At 34.7% G+C, this 24,397-nt stretch overlaps 1 protein-coding gene across 20 annotated transcripts in view; it reads right to left on the bottom strand.

The window, feature by feature from the left end:
* The window catches only part of Rbp (RIMS binding protein), a 95,291-nt gene that overhangs the window by 35,923 nt on the left and 34,971 nt on the right, over positions 1-24,397 (bottom strand). For 13 of the 20 annotated variants that reach the window (XR_015534358.1, XR_015534359.1, XR_015534360.1 and 10 more), the window contains 9 exons: positions 22,977-23,121; positions 22,158-22,260; positions 20,711-20,900; positions 18,408-18,560; positions 12,824-12,940; positions 7,594-7,808; positions 6,788-7,031; positions 5,924-6,055; positions 2,722-2,787 (listed from right to left, as the gene is read on the bottom strand). Coding sequence is in view for 17 of the 20 variants with exons in the window: in XM_087345894.1 (XP_087202020.1) it covers positions 2,722-2,787; positions 5,924-6,055; positions 6,788-7,031; positions 7,594-7,808; positions 12,824-12,940; positions 18,408-18,560; positions 20,711-20,900; positions 22,158-22,260; positions 22,977-23,121 (1,365 nt within the window). In the remaining 3 variants the exon portion in view is untranslated. Of the gene's footprint in view, positions 1-2,721; positions 2,788-5,923; positions 6,056-6,787; positions 7,032-7,593; positions 7,809-12,823; positions 12,941-14,753; positions 14,829-18,407; positions 18,561-20,710; positions 20,901-22,157; positions 22,261-22,976; positions 23,122-24,397 lie in introns of all 20 variants that reach the window. The other 7 variants (XM_087345887.1, XM_087345889.1, XM_087345890.1 and 4 more) reach the window with 7 other exon arrangements.

Here is a 24,397-nt window from a genome sequence, read left to right as displayed (position 1 = left end):
TATGATAAATCGATATAAACAGTTAGTACAAGTCTTGCAAAGAGGTTGGTGAAAAGAAAATTCAATTATGCAGTCACAATAGCACAGTTTGTTCATTTCCATACAAAGACCAGTGCTAAACAATTCACTGTTAGGTATTATCAAGTTCCATTTCTAAATCATAACTAATGAGAAGCGAAGTAACCATATATTACAATATATATGGTCATATTGCATACTGATGCTTTAAAATCTTAACTGAAACAAATTGGGTTACTAGATTTTCCATCACTTACTTCAAAACCCACCATTATACATAATTATGAGTGAGTACAATATGGTTCTTATTTTTCAAACCTAATTTCCTAAGATCCAATTCAATATCTTCCCAACTCATCCTTCGTCTTCTAAGCTACTGATTTACATACTAATTTCCCTACAGAAATTTTGAATGCATTTATGTACGCTGAACCTTTAATTTATTATGTAATTACTTATCTCACTATTTGTCACTATTTCTTTGAAGACAAGGGTACTTGTAATGGCAAGCCTGAAGCATGTACCGATGTTCCATTTAAAACATAACCCTAATTACTTCACATGAACGCCTTTAAACACAAAATGACAAAACCAATGGGAATATTAAATTGTTGGAGCCATATACCACTGTTGCAGCTGATGCATTCTTTGAAATCAGTATGGCCATAATTCCAGCTGTTCTGTGGCCTGATGAACACCTGTCATAGACAAACACTTTCTATGTTCAAAAATTTTGTTTTCATTTGGCAAACTGTTGTCTTATTCGCTACTTCCTTGTCAGGATATGCATTACTATATGCTTCACAAACTGCAGCCAACAATTTTGATGCAAAGTAATGTTCAACAATGAACAAACATGACCTTGACTCAAGCATCACTGGGGAGGTTAGGAGAGAGTATTACACAGGGGTTGACCTGAAGATTTCTGTCTTCTGGGTTGTTGCGCTGTGTAGTCTGGTCGATGTTAACCAACGTTTCAGAGGTCATACTGCCTCCGTCATCAGGGCCCTGACCTCTGAAACGTTGGTTAACATCGACCAGACTACACAGCGCAACAACCCAGAAGACAGAAATCTTCATCGCCCTGATGACGGAGGCAGTATGACCTCTGAAACGTTGGTTAACATCGACCAGACTACACAGCGCAACAACCCAGAAGACAGTAATCTTCATACTCACCGCTGTGAAAACCTCAAATCTTACATAGGGGTTGACCTGTTTCTGATTTCATTTTGATGCTACAATACATATTGTTGGGTTGCAATTCAATGTTGCACACAGCATTTCAAGTCAACAAATCAGAATTACTCATGTTTAGGACAATTATATATCATGAAGAACTTATGAGGAAAATGGAATAAAACAATGAAACAAACAATCCTATAAGAGGCAGAAGAAGAAAATAAAACTATTGTTTAGGAAGAAATTAGCAATGATATAATAAACTTCAACTTTCAAAGCACGTAAATTGTCATCAAGAAATGCCACAAAGCATAAAATATTACATAGCCATTTATTTCAATGATTGTTTAAATTTGATGAATTGTGATATGTTAATATATTCAGTGATGGTAAAAAATATGTTAAATTATTGGTAATGTAGGAACAACAAGTACAATGAAACGTCATCAGACCATTATGACAATGGTTTTATAATAAGTGGTCATCATACAACCATATCAAGCTCTAATAAGTTAAATTAATTATATATGTGGAATTAATGTTATAATTTTGTTTACTTTTATGAGGGTAAAAAGTTTCTGGAACCCTTTACAAATTTGCCACATCTTCAATCATGTCACATCAGTACCAACTCTTTTGTGGTAGCACCCGATGGTTCAGTACGGCTAATAGCAAATTGCACAATTAGACATGGCCCTGAGACAGTACCATCTACCTAGGTAGGTATCTTTTGAAAAATATTACAGCATGTTGGAACATAAAGCAAATCCCAAATAATCTACTTTTTGTCAACTTGGTTTTAGCCTGTTACATGGCAGAATATTGGCATGTTAAATGTTTCATGTTTCTGAAGTTAACATCACACATTTTTGGCATAAGTATTATGTATACAGTGACAGATTGAATAATAATAATTAGGATTTGTGAATAACATGAAATTATGATAAATCAATCAGGGTTTATTTTAAAACAACATATTACTATTAACATAGACACTATACACTATGAAAAACAAGGCCAGTAAAAGGAATTAGTCTGTAAGATCTTTAAAATGTTAAAACAAAACATGAACCACAATGCATGGTTCAGAACCTTACATATTGTGGCATTCAAATATGTATTCTCAAAGGAAAATATGGGCCTAGTTTGCTAAAGTATATGTAATTGTTATCCAAGAGTTGGAATATCTGTAGGAAATAAAGACACCAAATTGTGTGGACATCCTCCATGAATCCACTAAAATTTATAATCAGAATATCTCATAAATACATCAATCCCCTCAACCCATAACCTAACAGAATGAAAGGCAATAGCCAGGAAAAGAGTACATTCAGAGACAGAACACTCATAGTGGTGTCAACATTACAGTTTATGTGCTTACTGGTAGTTTATAGAATGTTGAATCAAACAAGCTTGATGCAGGTCATGACAAAGGGTCATTATTTTAGAAGGGTGTTGTAATTACACAACAAATTCCATGCTTACAGGTGGCAGGTGATATGAACAGAGGAACTACTATACCTGTAGCCTCGTCTTGCTGTCCACCAAATATCCCAACCCACTGTCTCACTTGCCAGAAACATACAACTAAATCAATGAGAAAAGGAAAAATAATCGTGACACTGTTGTTTAACGATATTTCAAGCATGAGTCTATTATTATTATTTAATATTACTGTTATTATAACTAAATTAAAATCATGAAAATAATTACTTTCATAATGCTAGGTCTGATCTGAATGTATGTAAAGAAATCAATTGTTCATGATTATTAAACATTTCTGAGAATTTAAGTAAACTGTAACTTCACCCAAAATGAAATGACTTGATTCATCTTCACAAACACCATCCAACTTAAACTCATTTATTAAAAAAAAAATTCTTAAAAATAATTTTATGTATTTTGAAAGGGTTATTTATCCTTTAATATCCAATGTGCGTTGGCAATGCATCCATGATTCTTAACTTAAATATAAATACATTTGTTAATTTTACTTCAAACAGACCATGAAGTCTCTAACTTTTGTCCTCTTAGAACCTGGCCATAAGAGTAAAATAATGTTTGCAGCATTTAATAGGTGATTCTAAAATTACTTCATCTCAAGAAAACAACACAAACTAAGAACATAAAGTATGTTTCTTGGAAAAATGTTATCATCACCTTTGCAGCCTTATCCATGCAAGCAGACAAATACAAGAAAGAAAAATTGGTTAATCAGTTAATAATAAAATCATAATAATTAAGAATGCAACAGTCAGACTCGGAAGACATTAAAACAGAGTTTTTTTCTTTTCAGCTAAAAAAAAGCTAACAATTAACACCATTAGCAACACACAGTTTGTGGCAAGGAAAAAGGTTTGAGCTACAGTTAATAATTATATGATAAGGCCATATTGGGATGGGTTCTATTCCACAGCTGCTATCATCTGTTGGCCTGGAGTGACCAACTGTTCCAGGACAAAACCCTTGTCATGCACAACACAATACTGCAGCTCATGTTCCTTGTTACTATAAAAAAACACTGTTCATCACTTTGATGACCTCATTTTGTAGGTACTACTGCTGCTTTCATTAAACAAATTTCCATTAAACCTTATAACTCTTCACCTGCATTATTAAAACTCATTAATCTTCATTCGCTGTCACGGCTTACATGCGGTACACCTGGCCATGCGTCACTCACAACAACATAACACTAAACTATTAACCTCAAAGTTTAAAGTCCGGATGGCAGCCCCGTAGTATAGGGGTTTAAATACCCTATTCCTGTATGGTAAAGGTTAAAGAATGGCAGCATTATTAGGAAACATAACTTTTGGATACAACATCTACTCTATAAAATTGTGCACTGAAACAAATGTCACATATCTCCCAAATAAATATATCATAAAGTACATGAGCTATCTGTGCCATCTACTGGTTGTATATGAAATCAACTTTGCTTAACTTGCTCATCATTTGAGTGTCAATAAACTTGACTAAGGTAAATACAAAAAACATCCCCAACCATTAATGTTACAATAGATATCATCATTGTCATCAAAATCATCAATGGCTCTACAGTCCTTCAATGGCATTGGCCAACAAACACATGGGAAGTTTCTTTATCTTTCTAGACATTTGATAAGGTTCCTTGAATGAGTGATCAGCCCGTTGCAAGGCCTCTCCCTATACAGGAAACCACAACATACAAAGATGTAGACAAACATCCATGCTGTGAGTGGAATTTGAACTCATGATCCCAGTGTCTAAGCGATCATAGGCCACACCCCAAACTGCATGGCCACTTTTTACCAGCACATTGGGTAATATTACTCACAGACAAGTTAAATTTCCTTACACATGATTTTGTTTGTGCTTTTAGTTCTGGCAACTTGCATGTCAGTAGTCTTCTTTCTATAATTATTTTCTTTTCAGAAAAGTCCCTACTATTAAATCCGTTTTAAAAGGCATTCGATTGCACAGTCACATAAAGGTTCTCTGCCAACGTTCATTTTAGCTGTGCATGTAGTCTAATCACTCCCCAGCAACTTGTACCATGAGATAGGAAATGCTTCCCTTGCACGAGGATTGTTTACTTTCTGGAGTTTAACATGCTTCAAAATACGATCACAAATACAATCCTGCACCATCTAAATATGCACACACAATGTTTTAATAAACTTAATGTTACTTACAACACCCAACAAGAACTGAAATCACACATAATCAGTTAATTTTCACATCACCACTGAAAGAACACATTCTTTTGCTTCTGCACTACAGGCCAAGAGGCATGGACAACACAGTCAGAATTGCTTCCTATAGATACATCTGGTGGGACAAACTGTTATTAAGATGACAATATTCACAATCCCTATTATTCAACTTGAATTATTTATGTACAAATTCTTTTCATTTCATTTCTCAACAACGGAAGCAATGCTTCCCTTGCTTCCATGCACGGCATGCCACTGACTGTACCTGTACATAATGTGGTACGCACAGATTGTACCTTCCTTTCAACAGAAGAAGCTAATTTGTGCACCAACATTACCCATTGTTACTGCTGTTCATTTGCTCAAAGGCAATGAGTTTTGTGTGTAGATATATATAAATATCTGTGAGATACCATTCCAGTTAATTTATAGTAGTGTCTAGCATTTACAGTGTTTTGGAATTATGATAATAAATTAAAGAGTATCAAAGGATATAAATTTACAAATTACTTTCAAGTTATCTACATAGCACAACATACCAGATGATAGCCATACTTCCTGCCATGAGAATCAGTAATGTGGATTATATAGTGTTGAGATAATTGTCTTCAGTACAGGGGACCCTACTTTGAAAAGCAACACACTTGTAATGATTCAGAATAAAGGATGTAGGTTTAAAAAACACCCGTCTTTATTATATTATTCATTATTGCATAAGCATATGTGGAGTAATTATTTTATATTTATTTGTTTCTAAACCCAAATCTGCCCCACTAACAGAATTAATGGTATCACCAACAGTTTAATAAAAAATTACACAGTAAAATCAGTTTGCCATATTCAAGTTCTTATTTACCTGTAACAACATCATAAAAAATGGGTGATAAATAAGTTAAGTGTATGGTAAAATTCCACAATTACAGTTCTGATTGTGCAACTTAAGACTTAACTCTTGGAACATAATTTCACTTCCCAAGAGTGAACTTAGTAAATTAAAAATATTGAAGCAATGATGATAGTCTCACCTTTGGGCAATGTTCGAAAGTCGATATGACAAGAGAACCTCTCCATCTGCTGGCTTGCCTTCTCATCAAAATTAGGAGCCCGTATATTTTTGGCTCGAACTGTCACCCTGTATACAGTGTTAGGAGCTAGGCCTGCAATGACATCAGAGTGTGTTATTCAACCATAACCATCAGTCAGCACATCACCTAGGCCAACAAGCAACAACACAACTAAAACAAAAATCAGCTTAGAAATTCATTACAGATCTTACTGGTTGAACATTTCAATAAAGAAGTTTTACTTTTCAGATTAGACACTTTCCAAAGTACTAGGCTGCAAAACAAGTGGAAGGCATGGCGATAAGACTACAATTCTTCAGACCTCTCAACACTAGGAGCACTTGAGACTTGAGCTTTGTCTTTATATAAGATATCACCAATACCCTATGAGATCTGTTGTTCTCACAGCAGTGAAGAAGTTTATGTTCAGGGTTGTAAAATTATGTGGACTTCTGAAGATGTAGGCTGTATGTTTCTCCAAAACATTGGTATTTACTGACAAGTTCACACAATGTTATTGCCCAGAAGACCGACATCCACAAAATCATAGCTACTTTAATTGGCCCAGGAGGTAAATACTTTCCTATCTGGCATTTTCAAGGAGGCAAACATAAATCTATGATTAGTACCACAAATTTTTTCCAGGGAATTCCATTGCTGATGAATGAGAGGGATACAATTTTCATAAAATGCAATGGCTGTACAGAAATACATGTAAAGTGCAAACCAGAATAAACATGTTAATTGCATCTGAAGGCATTAATGATTTAAAAAAGATAGATATAATTACATGAGAGGACTACAGTAACAGCAGAAACATCGTACCAGTGATAGTATGCCTGTAGACACCAGGTTTCACTGTCCGAACCTCCACATTGTTGACGCACACAACATGCTGGTGATTGCTATTACTGGGTAACCATGAGATGATAGCTGAAGTGCTGGTTACATGGCTCGCCTTCACATTGCTGGGACCCAAGGGCATATCCTTACCGATCACCATAGTGCACGCTGCATCACGAGATGTTCGTCTGTTGGGTGTGATGGATCGCACACTGATCCGATGGGGCTGCAGTGAATATGTGCAACATAAGCTATAAGTTCAAGCTTCACTGTTTAAGGAGACTCAACATTTTGGTTTTCATATGCTAAGGAAGCCTCATTAAATTTTCATGATCTGAGGATCTCACGGCAGTGAGTTTGAAGATGGTTGGCTTCTGGGTTATTACGCCATGTAATCTGGTAAAGTTTCAGAGGTACTTACTGATTCCATCAATGCCCTGATGATGGAGGCAGCAAGTACACCTGAAACGTTCATAAAACTTCTGTCATACTATATGGTATTACAACCCCAAAGACAGCCATCTTCTAGCTTTCAAATTAAGAGTAAATATTGCAAAAAATTATGTATAAAAACTAATTCTGGAAATTAATAGCCCAATTTTGAGAAAATATCTTGTACTTCCTTATAAATATCTCACTTTGTCTTGTTTCCTGCAATAATGTCTCCATAATCTGAGTTATGACCACCTATGATACGTCCTGATCTTTGCACAACTTTTTTTAATGAAATGCAGACTAGTTGCACATAATGTTCATTCTATACAAGCGTATTAGAGTAGACTACTCACTCTTGTTGAGTCAACACCCTCAACAAGTGCCCTGGTCCGCTCCGTTGCCTTGATAGTCGTCTTGAGAACACCATCAACGTACACATGGTATGAGTCTATGGCTCCAGGTGGGGCATCTGGGGGATTCCAGCCAATCAGGACGCTCTTGTTGAGTTGTCTCTCCAGTGTAAGTTGTTTCGGCGCTGGGACTAGATCCGAGAAGAATACCACTGCTGCTGCAGTTTGCAACCCAGACAGACAGAGCACACGGACGAGAGAACAGGACAGTCTTCGAAATGATAACCATTGGATTTTTGGAATGGAGGAAGGTGGAAAAGCAGCTCTATCTCTGTTCAGCCACCAGCCAGCAGCCAATAGCAGAAGGAATACATGGGATCCAAGGAGAAAGCCATAAGAAAAACTGCATGCCTGGTCTGCTCCACTCGACAGGATCTGATGATCTAAAACTACTGTATTTATTAGTAATAAAAACTGAGCTTGGAGCCAAATATCAGACCAATAGCTCTGTACCTGAGCTTGTGAAAGACTGATGTCATAATTTACTTTACATGCCAATGGATGATCAAAATAGACAGAAAATGATTTTTGATCACTCAAACTACTCTACTTACAAATGGTCAATTTTCTGTAATGTCGTAAGATGTGGCAATAGGACATAATTAATCCACATCATTCAATCCTTGTTTTAACAAATGTGCTGTAACATCTCTGTTCCCTGTGCTCTTCAACTTAAGACAGTACAAACTTTAGATGACAGATCTATAGCATTATGTATGAACTGCACTTGTCACCTTAGTATATTACCAAGAATATACATACATTATTGCTTCAGCAGTCTCGAAATATCCATACAGTCAATAGCTCTTTAAGACGTGTTATTTTGTGAATCTACTAAACACTGTAAATAGAAAATAGAATTAGCTGAGCATTATGGGCTATGGTGAGCTACAGAAGAACTATGCACTAGGTATTAACAGATTTTAATTACCAAATTAGGTATACAATAAAAAATAACTTGAATCTCTCAGGCTTTCAGATGCTCATTTCTTGCTACTTGGTGTGATGCTAGAAACACTTGCAGTAGATCACTTTTGAACATCCTGGCTCCACCCATGCATGGTTTCCTCAAATCTAGCAAGCATCTACATTATTACTACCTGCAATACCAATCTATTGATCAATCATGTCAAATAACATATTAATTATTAGTTCAAAATGATGCTTGCTGTAAAGTAAAGAACATCAGTCACTTAGAGTGGCTATGTTTGCATTCATCTCCCACAAAGAGAAAACACAATTTACAAACATGATATCACATGTTTTGGATAGAACAAACTGACCCATGTATTTACATGCATATTATTCCAATGAAATCCTAATGTAAGGTTTCTTAATTTAATGATTTCTTTGTACTTAAAACTTAATTTTATTGCCTAGGGAAACATGTTAATATTTTCATTTCCTTCAATTTAGTTTCCAATCAATTATGTTAAGAGAAACCTTAAATGGGAGTTTCACTGCAAAAATTACTGCAATAAATTTAAATCAACAACTGTCTGTAAAATTCTTAAATGTCACACTGCTGGGAAGAAAATTATGATTTACGTCAAATATGTGTCAAAGAAACTTGCTGCATTGCATTGCATTGTACAGCTTCGTGCATTTGTGCGCTCATGCTTCAGAACCAACACTGTGAACTAGGCCTTCTTTATTCTACTGCATGCAGAAATGTTCCAAGAAGGAAACTCAGAGATGTGTTCTGTCTTTTCAGGAAAAATACTTTTGCACATTTCAGATGTGGAATGTCAAACTTCTGTTTGGAAACAAATATCGTTCTACTTCATATTTCATTAAAATAGGCCTACAATAAGACATACAATTGTACTAAACAAAAGCTGTACAGTCCCTTGATTTCAATATCATATCCTTACAAAATTTTTATTTGTTGTTAGTACTCAATTTGTGGCAGAGACAAGAATTTTCTTCACCCCTGGGGCCCATCTGGCCTCCTACTAAATCTGCACCGGGGCACTTTTGCCAGAAATAATGTGGTCGAAGCATGAAGCTGGACACTCGGTATCCCTGGGCACCAATGTTAAGAACATGTGGAGTTTAACCTCCTTTCATCTGTAAACCTTCATGGTATGTTGCTTAGACACAGGGACTAAATTACATCAATATGTACTATTACATAGTGTAACAGATAATAAGTCCAACTGATGCCAGTGACTGGTTAATATTCTTCAGGTGTTCTGTTGGTGTCATCATTATAAATTCAAACCAATCATTTCTATTCTTAACAGGATGTTCACCAGATAGTCCATGGTTTTGATTAATCTTATAGTTAATAATTATTTCAACCACTGAGGAGATGGAGAAATCATAACACATAATAATTTATAATTAAAAAACAAAGGTTGTTCAAATATGACCCAGACTTTTATTTTTCTGGCTGGCAAATCAAGAGCTACAGTTTCACTATTCTTGGGAAATAAGTGTTCCTTTCTAATTTTTCAAAGTATTCTTTCCAAGTACAATACATAACCTCAAAAATTTAAACACAGAATATAGGTACACCTCAAACTTGCACTAAAATATGACTGCCTTCTATTCCTGTTAAATTACAACAGCACATTTCTATTGTAATTATCATAAAATTATATACTATACTACTCACTTTATGATCAGCAATATGCAAACCTGAGAAAAATGTATACCCCACATATAGCTTACATTTTCTTTTTTCATAATAATGGAGACATCTGTGGGTACACATGAATATTAATGTTGAAAAATAGCTTGATTTCTGTCAGTGTAGTTTTATTATAAAACAATTATCTGCTTCCAAACATAGCTTGACATACCTTGTAAAACAAATATTTTCATCAAATAACAGAATCAGCAAACTAATTAGCATTCTATATAACAAAACAGTCCATTACTGTACTGTTTATAATGGTATGAATGGCACATTGCTACCAAAATGTATCCCATTTAATGAACAACAAATGAATCAACATAATGTTGCTACCAACTAACCAACAGGGAAAGAGAAAAAAACAACTTATCTCTCCATGGGGAAGAAGGGGGACTTAGAGAATTAGTGTGACTGACTTTCATTTCAATGCTTCAACTGGAAAACATGGTAACAACAAATATTTCACTCCACAAAATAAATAATTCAGTGACAAAAATAAACATCAACCAACAAATGAACCAATCAAGTAGAAGAAAAATGTGCAATAATAGATTATATGAGTGTCTGACTGGCAATTTGCAGTAGCTACATCATAAAAAGAAGCAAGATCTAATAATATGATCTCTTGTGCACAATAAGTGGGCTGAAATAAAGAGATAAATAAAGAATTCTTTTCATGTTCCATAATCCATATTCAGATTATCGGTCATTTTCAATCAACTGGTAATTACTTAGTTTTAGGTAAGAGGTAATAAATTAAAAATTCAGGTAATCATAGGTAAGACAATCATATTTAAAAACAGGATATAGATTTCATCCCAGTTAGATAGTTACTAAAATAAAATAAACTTGACCCTTTGCAGCTGAACCTCATCTAAATATTTAAGAACTCAGTTCCTACCTCAAAGAAAACACAATGTCTCCATTATCAAACTTCATGCTGTTTAAGGAAATAATCAATCTGTACTCTGTGAGCAAAAGACAGAGTTACTGACTTTTAAAGTAGGTGGTTATATAGTTACCACTGAGCTGTAATGAGTTAAATCAGACTGGAAACATATCTAATAAATATAAATTCTAAATAATGACACATTAAGAAACAAGACATTATCACAGTATTTGATCTTGCTTGCAATTGATAACAGAAGAAAGCTTGCATTGTCTGCAAAATTTAGCTTGATCGTGACAGTGCTGCAGAAGGAATAAGGAAAATGTGCAAATGATGTGGTGTGGTATGATCCTGCGCACTGCTATAAGCTTGTATTATCAAGCCATAGTATATATCTTTCTGTACACTTCCTGCAGTAGCCAGCCAAATGTGTTTCAAGCATAGTAATAGGATGAAGATCGTGAATTATTAATTAGATAATTTGTATTCTGTTCTGTCTCGAAGATAGGAAAATCTGTTGATATTAACGCCGATAGTTATAATAACTATAAAACATGGTTTAAATGCCACATTAAATGTAAAAATTAAAATCATTTAATTAAATCAGGTAAATGTAGGATCCATCCACTAAATCACTTATGTACTGCCATGCAGCCACTGATTACTAAACTGTTATTGAGTGGCATTCAAAACTTGTTTGAAATTCTAGGCCATACAAAGGTAAAATGTAATCTCAGCATTCTTCCAGGCTGCCCATCAGTTATGAAAATATTAACTACATTTCAATTTTAAATTTTACTTTTAAACCAAATATCTGAATATATGATTAGCTTTTTACTATTGAAATCTTAATATTATAAAAACTATTTAATTTTGAGTGGTATGATATTACAATTAAGATGAATACTTTTATTTACTTTTATCATGAATTCACATTTTATTTTAACAGTATTTTTAACCTTTATTGGCTGTATATCAAAATAGCAGAAATTCTAGAGTTTTAAGTTCAGCTGGCAGCACTACAGCACAGGGTTCTAAATCCCATTTTCTCAGTTGAGAAAGGTTAAGTATGTTGCTAATAAAATATAACTGATATGGTAACCAACAGAACTGGCTAATTTCAAACAAATGAGTAGTGATAATATAAAATACCTCTAATAGGCAAAGGCAAAACATCTGCCCCTATGATTTGCAATAAATCCAGATCATTATTTTAATATTAAAATGCACAGAAACATACTTTTTCAATAACAAACGAGTCTTGTAATACAGGGGGGTTGTTTTCCTGTAAATCACAGCATATATAAAAAAATTCATAAAACGGGAAATGTATAACATGCCTATGAATTTTCAGAGTGATACACCATGATAGGCTTTAATTTGTGGTCCCCAGTATCAAAATGGTGAGGTAAGCCATGAAACTTAGTGGGCCTGCGCAGCAGCTTCTACCATGACCACAAATAGGATATTGATGCTCTTCATGATACTGAAATGAAGCTGTGGATATGTGGAAATGCAGATATCTGAAGTGAGTTATCTGCACTTAATCTGCGATACAAAATTAAAGTAAGCCAATTCTGTTGGTAAAATATGATTAAAAATAGGGCATAAAATACATAAAAATGGACAGATGGAGAGTTTACCTGGCCCCTCACTCAGCTGCTCGCCAAGACCTTCATCATCCTCTTCTAAGATGTCTTCCAAGTCTATATAACTGTAATCGCCAGGGACCAATGACCGTTGCTTGTTGTATCCATCTTCTGTAACAAGTGATTTAATATTTAACATTACTATTTTGTTTTTTGCCATAATTTAAAACTACTCATTGATCTTAGAGTGCTTTAACAGCACTTTCTAATGGAAGGAAACTACAGAACAGTTTAAACATGACTAACATAAAACAAAACAGTATTATATTCTAATATATTAAGTTTAAATAAAACAAAATAAAATAAAATTGAGGAACAGCTGTCAAGAATTTTGCTACTGTTAACTGAAAATGTCTATATTCACAGATAATTGGGTAATTTCCTTAATGATGAGGATTTAATTCTAAGAACTTTAAGAAAAGTTTACATCAGTGTTATGATACAAATATGTGACATGCAATTTTCCATTATTGATTACAGGTGATTCTTACAAGCATTTATAAACTCTGAGGAAGGTTGGACACAATGTAGTTAACAAATTGGATGTAAATGTGGATAGGAAAATAAACATAAAAATGGGCAACAGTAAAATGTATTTCTTACTCAGAACAAACCTGTTACTGCACAGTCAACTATACAGGCTCATCTTTAACACTGATATTATACAGTAAGTTAGAAGAGAGAAAGATTGGAGCACTTACCAGAGTAACTGACAATAACAATCAGTAGCAGGAAAACAAGTTTTATTTCTGTGATAAAATTCTACAGAGATATCATTAACCAAACTACCTTACAAACAGGAACCTGAGAATGCAAAGAAAACAAATTTTACACTTTAACATGTTTGCAACTGTACTTAATAAGAAGTAATTTGTGTGAATTGAACTTACCTACTGTCCTAATTATGAAATTATTAGGTATAACAACTTCTCTTTTCCTTTTCTTTAAGAAACTGTTTGGGTCAATATTTAACAGTTTTAAAAGCATTCTGAAACGATGGTAAGTTCCAAAAATAAAATAGCTGAGCCACCACTGGCACATTTGCTCCTACAGCTGACATCATGTCCTCCCATTCAGATGACGGATGATATGTACAACTCTCCATCAGCTTTGTTCATGATGTGTGTGGTTTTACCAGACTGAATTTCTGTCTGGTATAAATCTCAACTAAGGCACTGACTACACATGGGTCTTTTGTAGTTTTTCCCAGTCTCTCCAGGAAAATATTACAATACCTAAGCAGTCTGATCACTCCTTTCCAGTCCTTTCTGTTTCACCTCACACACATCCTCTGATCTTAATTGGAATTAAGCAACCTTAAAAGTGCCTCTTTCATAATAGTATAATCACTGGAGATCAAGAGGTAGAATGCAGTGAAGACTCTTAATACAGTGGATAAATTAATTTGGTGTGCCATAAATAACAAACATGCAAAAAATGCCAATAAAAATGTTGTTATAATGGATATGCAGCTACTTAAAATGACACCTCAGTATATACTGAAAGAGTTGCTTTTTGTTCAGAAGATTTCATGTCATTGTGTACCCAGGACACATAAGAGTCAATACTAGATCTCTCAAACACAAACAGATTCTGAAAACTGCCACTCTTGCATTCAACCCAAAACCTGATTTTTGTTGAGTCTAAAAGTTGATTTCTTTTGCACATTATGTCAAAGAAGTACAAAAGCAGAGAGCTACCAGATCACACAGCACTACAACTGAGAAGTTAGCCATCTTCATATTTAAGATGCAGTCTTCTGGGTTGTTGTGCCATGTAGTCTGGTAGATGTCCACCAACATTTCAGAGGTCCATGCTGCCTCCATCATCAGGGAGATAAATCATCTTCATACTTGCTGCCATGAGAACTTTAAATCCTACGAGGCGCCAAAGGGCACAATATTTTGAAACCGTGGCAGCTTACCTATGCAAATGGATGGTCTTATCTCCTTTCCTTCAGTTTCTTGTGCACCCAAGTGGCATGCAACATATTCCAATACTGAAAAAAAACTTTTCTGTTAACAAGATAAAACTGCCACCAAATATGCCTATAAGTAACTTAACACTGATGCACACTGGCAAACAACACAGAAACGCACAGCAGATCATTGCATAGTCTGTCTCGTACTCTAAACAAACTAACTGGCTGGGGACAGGAAAAACAAACTCACTCACAATGGCTAGTGAAGAGGCTGAGATCTGAACCTGGCACCTCCAGAGTATGAAGCAGAAGTTCTGATCACTCAACTGAACTGCCATCATTTGACATGAATGTTTTAGGATGTTGCATAAAATACTGTTGTCTCCCGACAACCAATAGAATCTATAACCTAACAACAGAAACCGGGATAGCTCAGTCAGTACAGTGTCTTACTACAGACTGGATGTCCAGGGTTTGACCCCCAGCAGAGGTAAGGATTTCTCTTCTAGCCTCCGCATCCAGACCGGCATTGGGGTCCACCCAGCCTCCTACCCAATGGGTACTGGAAATAAAGTGCAGCCAGGGTGTGACACTGACTGACCACTCCCACCTAGTGTCAATATCAAGAACTAGTAGGTGCTACATCTCCTCCCCTTCCAAACAACTCCATGGCATGTAGCAGGACAGCTTTACTTACTAACTATAACTTGATAATATTAAATTTGCTTGGATGTTATAAGCACTTCTTCAAGTAACATTAATGATATTAAAACCTACAAAAGTTGAATTCTTCAGAATTCTAAATTGTACCACATCGCACATTACTTTTAATACTCGTTTCTCCTTCTTCAATGTACGGAATGGGCTCCACTTGCTACCAAGATGTAATACAAGAAATAGATTGAGCAACCGCATTCAACCCACCCAACAAAGAATAATCAGAATTAGAGGACATAACTGATACAGTCAGAAACACATTATATGGCTCAGGATTACAAATTCTTTGACTTTTGTCCATCATCTGCTATTCAAAAGAACACGAATATTTTGGAAACAGATCCAGAATGAGCTAACCTGTCTTTGGTCCAGTGACTGAGATTAGCTCTTTTTAATAGACCCAAATGAGTAGATGCCCCTTCCCTTACACCTAAGGATGGAAACAGATCTAGTTTCCAACAAAACTGTTGTGTTCTTTTAAATATTAGACAATGGACATGTCAATGAATTTTGTTATCCTGAGTGTGACACACCACCATCAGAATCCTTTGAAATTGACATTATATGACTGTTGCAGCCATTTAAACCATTATTAAACTGACCATTTGATTTTACTTCAGAATGCTTTTAAAATTAGATGTTTTCATTACACATCTACAAACCAGGATGCTATATAAAATCTGAAAGTAGAAACAAAGCAAGTTTCTGAAATTAATTATACCGTGTTATGGACAGGTGTATGAATGGATAACAATATGATTCCTTTGACAGTATAAGAAAAGTCAGGTCCCTCTAGTATTGCATCTAGATTTAAAATCTGTGAATGTTAACTTCTTATGCTCTTATAAATAGTTTCATACACATGGGGCAGATTAACAAATACCTCCAATGTTAAATGTGATTAAAATCAGGTCAATATTTCTTGAATTATGAGATTATGTAACACAAAAATTCCTTGACTGATTATTTTGAAAACATTATTATCTAAGCACATCTGACATAAAAATGTTTAATTTCTCTCTAATTTTTTGAACATTATTTGCTTTGGTAAATATTTATGTACAAGATGTGCACAGAAACACATGTAAGTCTTTATGTAAAGAATTTGTTATTCTTATTCAATTTTAACTACATTGAAATGTGTGAACACATATCAGTAAAAATTCCCAATACCTTTCCTTTCTGTCACAAGTAAAACCCTGCAAGTATCCAGTGATCCAACTCATGTTAAGTGCTCTTTCTTTCCCTATGAATTTATTTATTTGTGGTTTATTAAATGACGATGTCAGTACCTAAGTCTATGCAATGCCAAATGATGATATGACAAATGAATAGTGAACTGGAAAGAACATGTCAGGCCTAATTTAAGGTACTATCCTGGCATCAGCATAGAGAAACTGGGGAAAACCAAAAAACCCTCAGTTTGGATAGCCAATCTCTGGACTGATATTTTACCCCAGGAATTCCTGAACACAAAACAGGAGCGCTAACCACTCAGGTGTTATATCTTTCTCTCTAACAACTATTCCTTTTGAAATATAATTTTATTCTTCATAAGACTTCATTTAAATTTTTGTGACATGCCTACATACAATTTATAGTACGTAAATACCCTTCCTGTGTATCTTAAATATACTAGAGTTAATTTTGAAATATGTTATCCATAATTACATTAAATTCCAAAGTCAGAGTGTAGGTTTGGAACTATTTTATAACTACAAACTATAAGCTACTGAATGCATAAATTAACTGTCTACACATGCAATACTGAAGCTATGCGATGGTCAGTTGCATTACAAAGGCAAGGACAGGGTTCATGAAGCTACTAACATATAATTTAATTATTATAAAGTGTAAGCCTGTAAGAAAATTTGACATTTCTGTATGAAACAAATCCTCGATACTGAAAAAATAATAATCTAAATCGATTTTAAAATGGAAGTGTTTATAATTTTGATAAGTGGCAACGACCTGTCACATTTAGGTGGAAATTTTGTAAATGTGTGAGGAGGTTTATGAAAAACTGATTCAAAAAGTTAAAATAATATACTGTATTACAAGCTTTTTCTTTAAATTAAGAGCATGCAAATGACTATGTAGACCTGTTGAACTGTTTACTTCAATAAATGTTACATTCATTACAGCCTTCCTTTGCTGAAACTAAATACTTCACAGCAAAAACACTTGAAGATGTTCCCATTTGTCTCTTATCACAATGAAATGAAGAGAATGTGAGATCAAAATCAATTCTGCACTGGTATTTATCTGGTTGATTACCTATCTCCCATGTTTGACAAGTCAGCATCAAAATGAAATAAAATTACCAACATTTTAAACATTTTCTCTCCATCATTAAAGTATGAAGTGATGAGTAACAGAAAATGGCTGACATAACCACCAGTCTGTTAACAGCAAGATCAACAAATGCTTTATTCCACACACCATTATATGCAGGTTAAGCAGTATTGAGTGGGATAAACTGTATGAAGTAACCATTTAACTCTGCCTAAAGCTTCACTGGACCAACATTTATAATTTAGTAGTAATTACAAAACAAATGTCTTAACACAATATTTTCTTTGAGTTCATAGAAAACAAACATAAATGCTTGCTCCATCAAGAGGTCACTTTAATATTCGTCGTAATACATGCATAGTTATACATAATTACTAACCTACACTAAAAGTTTCAGAATTTTAGAAATGGCTTCTGACAAACTGCTGCATGTACTGCTACATGAAGGGAATTTACCTGGTGGAATAAGAGTAGTTATGATAGTTTTCAAAAAAATTTCATTTTATGTGTGACATCTAATTTTGAAATTAATTTTACAGTTATTACACAGTTAAACTAAACTGTTTCTTAAAAGCATTTTGACACTATCATGCAACCCTGGTAAGGAGAGATGGGGTTATTCAGACAGATGCAGCAATAACATACTGTTTAAAATTGCATTTGAGTGCGCAAGTTTAGGCAGGACCCGTTTGCATATCCTGGTGAGGGTGGCCATAGGAGACCCCAAAAAGGGCTGGGACTGAACCCCTCGGGAGGGCCAGGGCTGATGCAGCGGCATTGCCCCATCGACCCTCATCGCTTGCAAAGGCAGCACAGTTGCAGCATGCACAGACAAAGTAATTGCAACGTGACATTCAGAACATGAACGAGAAACTGTCGGCTTTAACCTGTGGGACAACTATAATTATTTTCATATATAATACTAATATGGATTGAATGACAACATGTTCTACAGTTACGGGATGAAACTGTGGACTTCCATTTATTTATTTTCTATTTATTTATTTATTAACACAGTTCACAAACACATGAAATTCTTCCAGCATTTGGAAAGCAATCTTTATGAAACTTCTAGCCACAACTGAAATAGACATCAAGTTTGCTGAACTGTAAATGTCAGATAGAAATAGTGAAGTCAGTAAATTGACTCCCATACATTGTAACAAACTGAATAAATATGAAGTAAGAAGTTCACAGTCTGTCCTACAGGTGTAGCCAAGGTGCTGAATATAGAAATATGTAACCCATGCAAGTGTGTATGTGAGAGATAAGTGAGAATGCCATATTTCAATTCTGAGTTAATTTTACATCTCTGTGGAAACTCTCTAAATCTTTTGACATTTTAAAAATGACAAAATTCTAGGATATTGTGCTGTATAGTCTCATTAGTTAACCAACATTTCAGAGGAGTATACTAAATCTGGGCAATAAGGCTTGTTCATAGTCCTGATGATGGTGGAAGAACACTCCTCTGAAACATCAGTCAATGTCGACAGGACTATACAGCACATCCCAGAAGGCTGTCATCTTTGTACTCACTGTCATGAGAATCTAAAATCTAAATTCTGAGAACATTTTCCTTTTTGTTTATAATTTCAGCTCTCATGTCCTGTGCTGAATGTCTTTCAACATTCTGACAGACACTACAATTGCTGTCTTCAAAAGTAAATGGAGCCCTTGTTTAGGTCTGGAAGTGGGAAGTGAGTTAGATTAATGGGCAAGCCAAGGAGTGGAATTTTATCTAAATGCGAACTTCCCCTGGTTTGGAAGAAGGTCGGAGACTTGATAGAAGAGAGAAAGGAGGTAAGACTTGTCTTTGCTCAGACTGTATCTGTCTACATGATCAGAATTTAATGGGTGTTTTAAATCCTGTGAATTCAAGATTCATTGCTGCAGTAGTTAAGGTGCACATTGGCTAAATTGACTGTTACATACCCACTTGGATTTCAGAGCACGTCAAGAGACACCAGAATGGAGAACAAACAGTCAAAACCTACAGGTTTCTGTAATGGTACATTATGATACATAAAATTGTTCTTTTGTGCTTTGACGATTGTCTAAATTATAAAATAATAAAAATACATTGTTTCAGAAGCTTCTGAAACACTGTAGTTTCATTACTTCATAATTCAGATGTTGGACAAAATTCAAAGAAACAATTTTACATATTATGTAGAACCAATCATCAGTAGCCACGCTCTCCATAGAGACCAAGAAAAGGTACTCACTTTGATAGAACAGAAGCCCTAGCCATAAGTAATTCTTACCATCCCCACATCACTCAAATAATAAAATTCCCCCATAATTTCAACCATTAAGACACAGTCTGACCAAAGGAACAGCTCAGATATCCCTATCTTTCTATAATTAAATGTGCCAAGAAATGCATATAATTTAAATTAATGCACTTTGGTAAATACTTAACATGTAAACTTGATTTAAATTTCTTAACTGTGACATAATTCATATAACAATGGAATAAATCTAAATTTTTCTTGAATCAGGATAACTGTAAACTAAACTTCAGCTCAGAATCAAAATACTGGGATCCTCACAAATCTAAAATAAGAGTCTAGTTTCCATAGGTAGCTATCATTAAATATATCTTTCCTTGACTAACATCACATCAATTTAGCCTGTTACAACACATCACATGACTGTACAAACAGCATATATTTTTATCAGTAAACTTGTTTCCACAAAAATTAATCTTCATTACATGTGTCAAAAGAATACCATTTTAACTGGGAAAATTAAATTCATACATTATCATGTTTTCAACAAAAATAAACCAATTCCCTAAATAATAAATACTAGGAAATATTAGTACATTCTGATTAAACATACCTGTAAGTACAGTTAACCACTGTCAGCTTAGCATGGGAAAAATATATGGCCAAGATATAGAAACTAGACATTGCTGTTTTATCATAAACATGGTAACTAACCCATCAAGGCAAGAGCTTCTTGGGCGAGATCGTGTGCTATATTTGTGGAGCCACTGTCATCACCATCTCGGAGGCCCTGTACCACCGCCTGGTGAAACTCAAGCAAGTCATCACCAACTAATTTCTGAATAAAATTAGATGGCACCAGGCCACGTCTCCCATCTAGAAGTTCACCATCAAAGAAACCATCCTTCATGGAAAAGATAAGAACAAAAAGGAAACATTGAATTATTGTGAGATTTGAGGCTTTCGTGGTGGAGAGAATAATGTCCTGGGTTTTTGTGCCACGTAAATTTGTTGGTAGATGCCAACGTTTTAGACAAACATAATGTCTCCAGCTTCAGGTCTGAAGTGGCGAGCCTGGGGAGTAAAGAGATTTACCGGATTGCGGGTTGAGAAGGCTGCGGGAGTTGGTCAACAAGAAATGAGGAAAGAGTAAGAGATGGTGCCACTGTAGTCTTGAATATGGAAACAGCGTGTTTCTCTTAAATGTTGGCATCTACTGACAAATCTACATAACGCAAAAACCCAGGACGATCGTCAAACTGGATTATTCCTTGTAATACATGAACAAGTTAATCCATACACTCCCATTCATATCCTAATTATCCAGTATCCAAATACAGATATAATGCAGACTGTATCTACTGCCCGACTTCAGTTATCCCAACTGTATCAAGTCATCAAGAGACTTTCTTTTAGAGGTTTATCAAGTAAAATACTGTGGATACATTTTTTGTCTACTCCATCCATTTACTGTCAATCAATTTAATCCTTCTTTGTTTACTCCATCATGATTTTATCCATTCTCCCATCAGTAAAATTGTTCCATCAAAATACATACAAATACAAAATACAAATCAATATCTTTAATTTGGGAAAGTCCATAGATAGACAGACAGACACACACACGCAAAAGGAGAAAGTAACACAAATAAGTTAACATCTCAGATACAAATTAAGTCTTAAAGGGTAAATAATCATGAATACATACAGAGACGGCTATTTTAAGGGTTGTGTGTGCCATAAAATCTGATAGAAGACAGCCATCTTCATGCTTGCGACAATAAGAACATCAAATTTCATTATTTGCAAATATAAGAATCAGATATTGCTTTGATGGTTAAATTCTGATAATGTGGTAAACAATGTATGCAATACAGCTGACATATTTATCTTCAATGACAGTGAAAACAAGTTATCTGAGCAAATCCTTTAGTTACATAGTGCAATTTCAAACTAAATTACTCTGTATAAACCAAAATAAATATAACAGACAAAATGAAGTAAGACTGTTTCATGTTGACTGCATCTTTCACTATTGTTCCCCACTTTAAGATCAGCATGTTACATATTCTGAAGATAACTTCTTATTTCATGCCCGCCACAATATCTATGACTGCAGTGGCTGTAAATGAACTATAAACGAAGTAACAGGCTAATTTACCTCATCCATGTTGCCCCAGACGAGGAGGTAGTCACCTGCATTTATAACCAGTTCAGCTTCTGGGTTTTCGTTAGGCGACTGTTGGAATGGATCATATGAAAACCTAAAAAAGAATCCAAAAGTTTCCCTGATTATATACAAATAAAAATTAAAAATACTGCCTGAAGATGTCACTCATCATATTTAATAAAGCATTTTTTCCCTCTTTAAAATGACAAAAATAGTGAAAAACTATTTATCAGCTTATTGTTGCACCATCAAATGTTATCTGTATCAGACGGTAGGTTTCAGGTGCTGTCTCCCTCATCTTCTTACAGAATTTAATGTAAACACATTGTTCTGTACAATTAGATATTGTTGCATTGTCATGACAAGACACTTAGACTTTAAATACTGACCAAAAATGACTAAAGTACTAAAATTAAACACAAAAATGCCTGACATGCGGTAACATATCGGAATACATTCATCACAGCCACATTCCCTTGCAATGTAATTAATTCAGAACAAAAAATTTAGTCTCAATACCTTTCAGTATTTCCTTTACTTTTTTATAATTATGATTAGGCAAGACTACATCTCCATGGAACTACAGAAAGTAATAGGTTCATCATCCATCCTCCTGATACACAAGTGAATATAGAACAGCAGTAAAATAATACTGACAGGAGAAAACCAAAGGATTTGGGGCAGAAATCTGTCTCAGTGCTACCTTGTCCCACGTGGACTGACCTGGGAGTAAACCCGGGTCTTGACTGAAAATTTAATTACACAAACTATAAATGTACTAAAAATACATATGTATGAATATGTAGCTACCTGGCTATGTAGACGTAGCAACGACCCTTGCCTGGAACATCTAACATGTCCACCTTGTTCTCCACGGCACTAGTCTGTTGCAGTTGATCAGATTGAAATGTTGTAAATACGCCCGGGAGATTTCCATTCAGAAAGTTATTTCTTGCTGTTAGGACAGATTAACATGCAGTGTATTGAAAATTAAAAATGGTAGGCGCTAAAAAATATTTTCTTTGAAAATTAACCTAAATTAATAAAATGTTAAAGTAGCAGCCAAGGATATGACTTAAGTACTAGCATTTAACTAAACATATACACCATTATAAAACAGTATTTTAATTTGAACAAGTTTACTAATAAAATAAAAAATTCTGCTGCTATTAAATTATTCTTTTCTGTCCTGTCTTATCTGGTACCATGAGACATGTCAGCCAGTATAAATCTTACTTACATGCATTCATTAACTCTGCACTATTATCCACTTATATCTGAAATTTGGCCACTGTTCACAATTATATACTAGCATCCAGCCACAATTAATGCCCAGACTTTTATTTTAACCCTACAATTTTATCAAATATTTAATATCTGAACAATATTGCGCTACAGTACCTACATCTTAACAATTAACCTATGAACTTATTATAGCTAGTACTTACAGTGACCACAAATTCCAAGACCCATTCTGATTTAAAGATGATAGGACACTTGTACTAGAAGTGTAAATAAATTACTGTCACAGGTGTTGTCAGCCTGAGTTCAGTGAACCAAGCTTTCTATAGACTTAATTATTCAGATTTTAAAGATACAAGCTGAGGTATTTCCCAGTGAAGCCACATTCAGAAACAACAAAGAATGTAACCAGCATGGTAAGCATTACTGACTACGTAAGAGCCATCAGCAGCGTCAATAAACAAACTGTCCTGAGAGGAAATGAAGACTTCATCAGTTGATTCTTGGGGAAATTCTAAGCAAAAAATGTTATATCAACATGGGTCTGATTCGTAACAGTTACGGAGATATGCAGGTCTCTGCATTTGGATAAAAAAATAATAAAGAGCTGATCTTACATGACTATTAATTGTGGTAAATACCATATACAAGCACACTAAATACCAGTATATCAGTCTAGAATGTTTTCTGTAACAGCTGAGGCTATATTTCCATCGCAAAAACGTTTCACTAAAACAACTATTGCCAATTTTGTAATTATTTATCAGCTTACAATTCTTCTGACAAGAAATAAGCATACAGAATATGCAGTCTGTATTATTCATTATCAAATTCATCACAGTTATTCAAGCATAAATAGTTTCCTTGGCCTTTTGGATTTGTCTACAAAAATGACTTTTAAAACGTCAGGTAATGACATGGTCCTACAGTTAAAATCATTCAGCACTGAAGGGTTAATAACCTACTTAATCAACTCTTTTCCACATAAA

Source organism: Zootermopsis nevadensis, unplaced genomic scaffold, assembly GCF_977971745.1.
Source record: "Zootermopsis nevadensis isolate Lab colony 2312 unplaced genomic scaffold, Znev_1.0 Znev_ptg000009l, whole genome shotgun sequence".
Lineage (NCBI taxonomy): Eukaryota > Metazoa > Arthropoda > Insecta > Blattodea > Termopsidae > Zootermopsis > Zootermopsis nevadensis.
The sequence above is the reverse complement of the archived record's forward strand: the minus strand, read 5'-3'. Positions and strand labels throughout refer to the sequence as shown.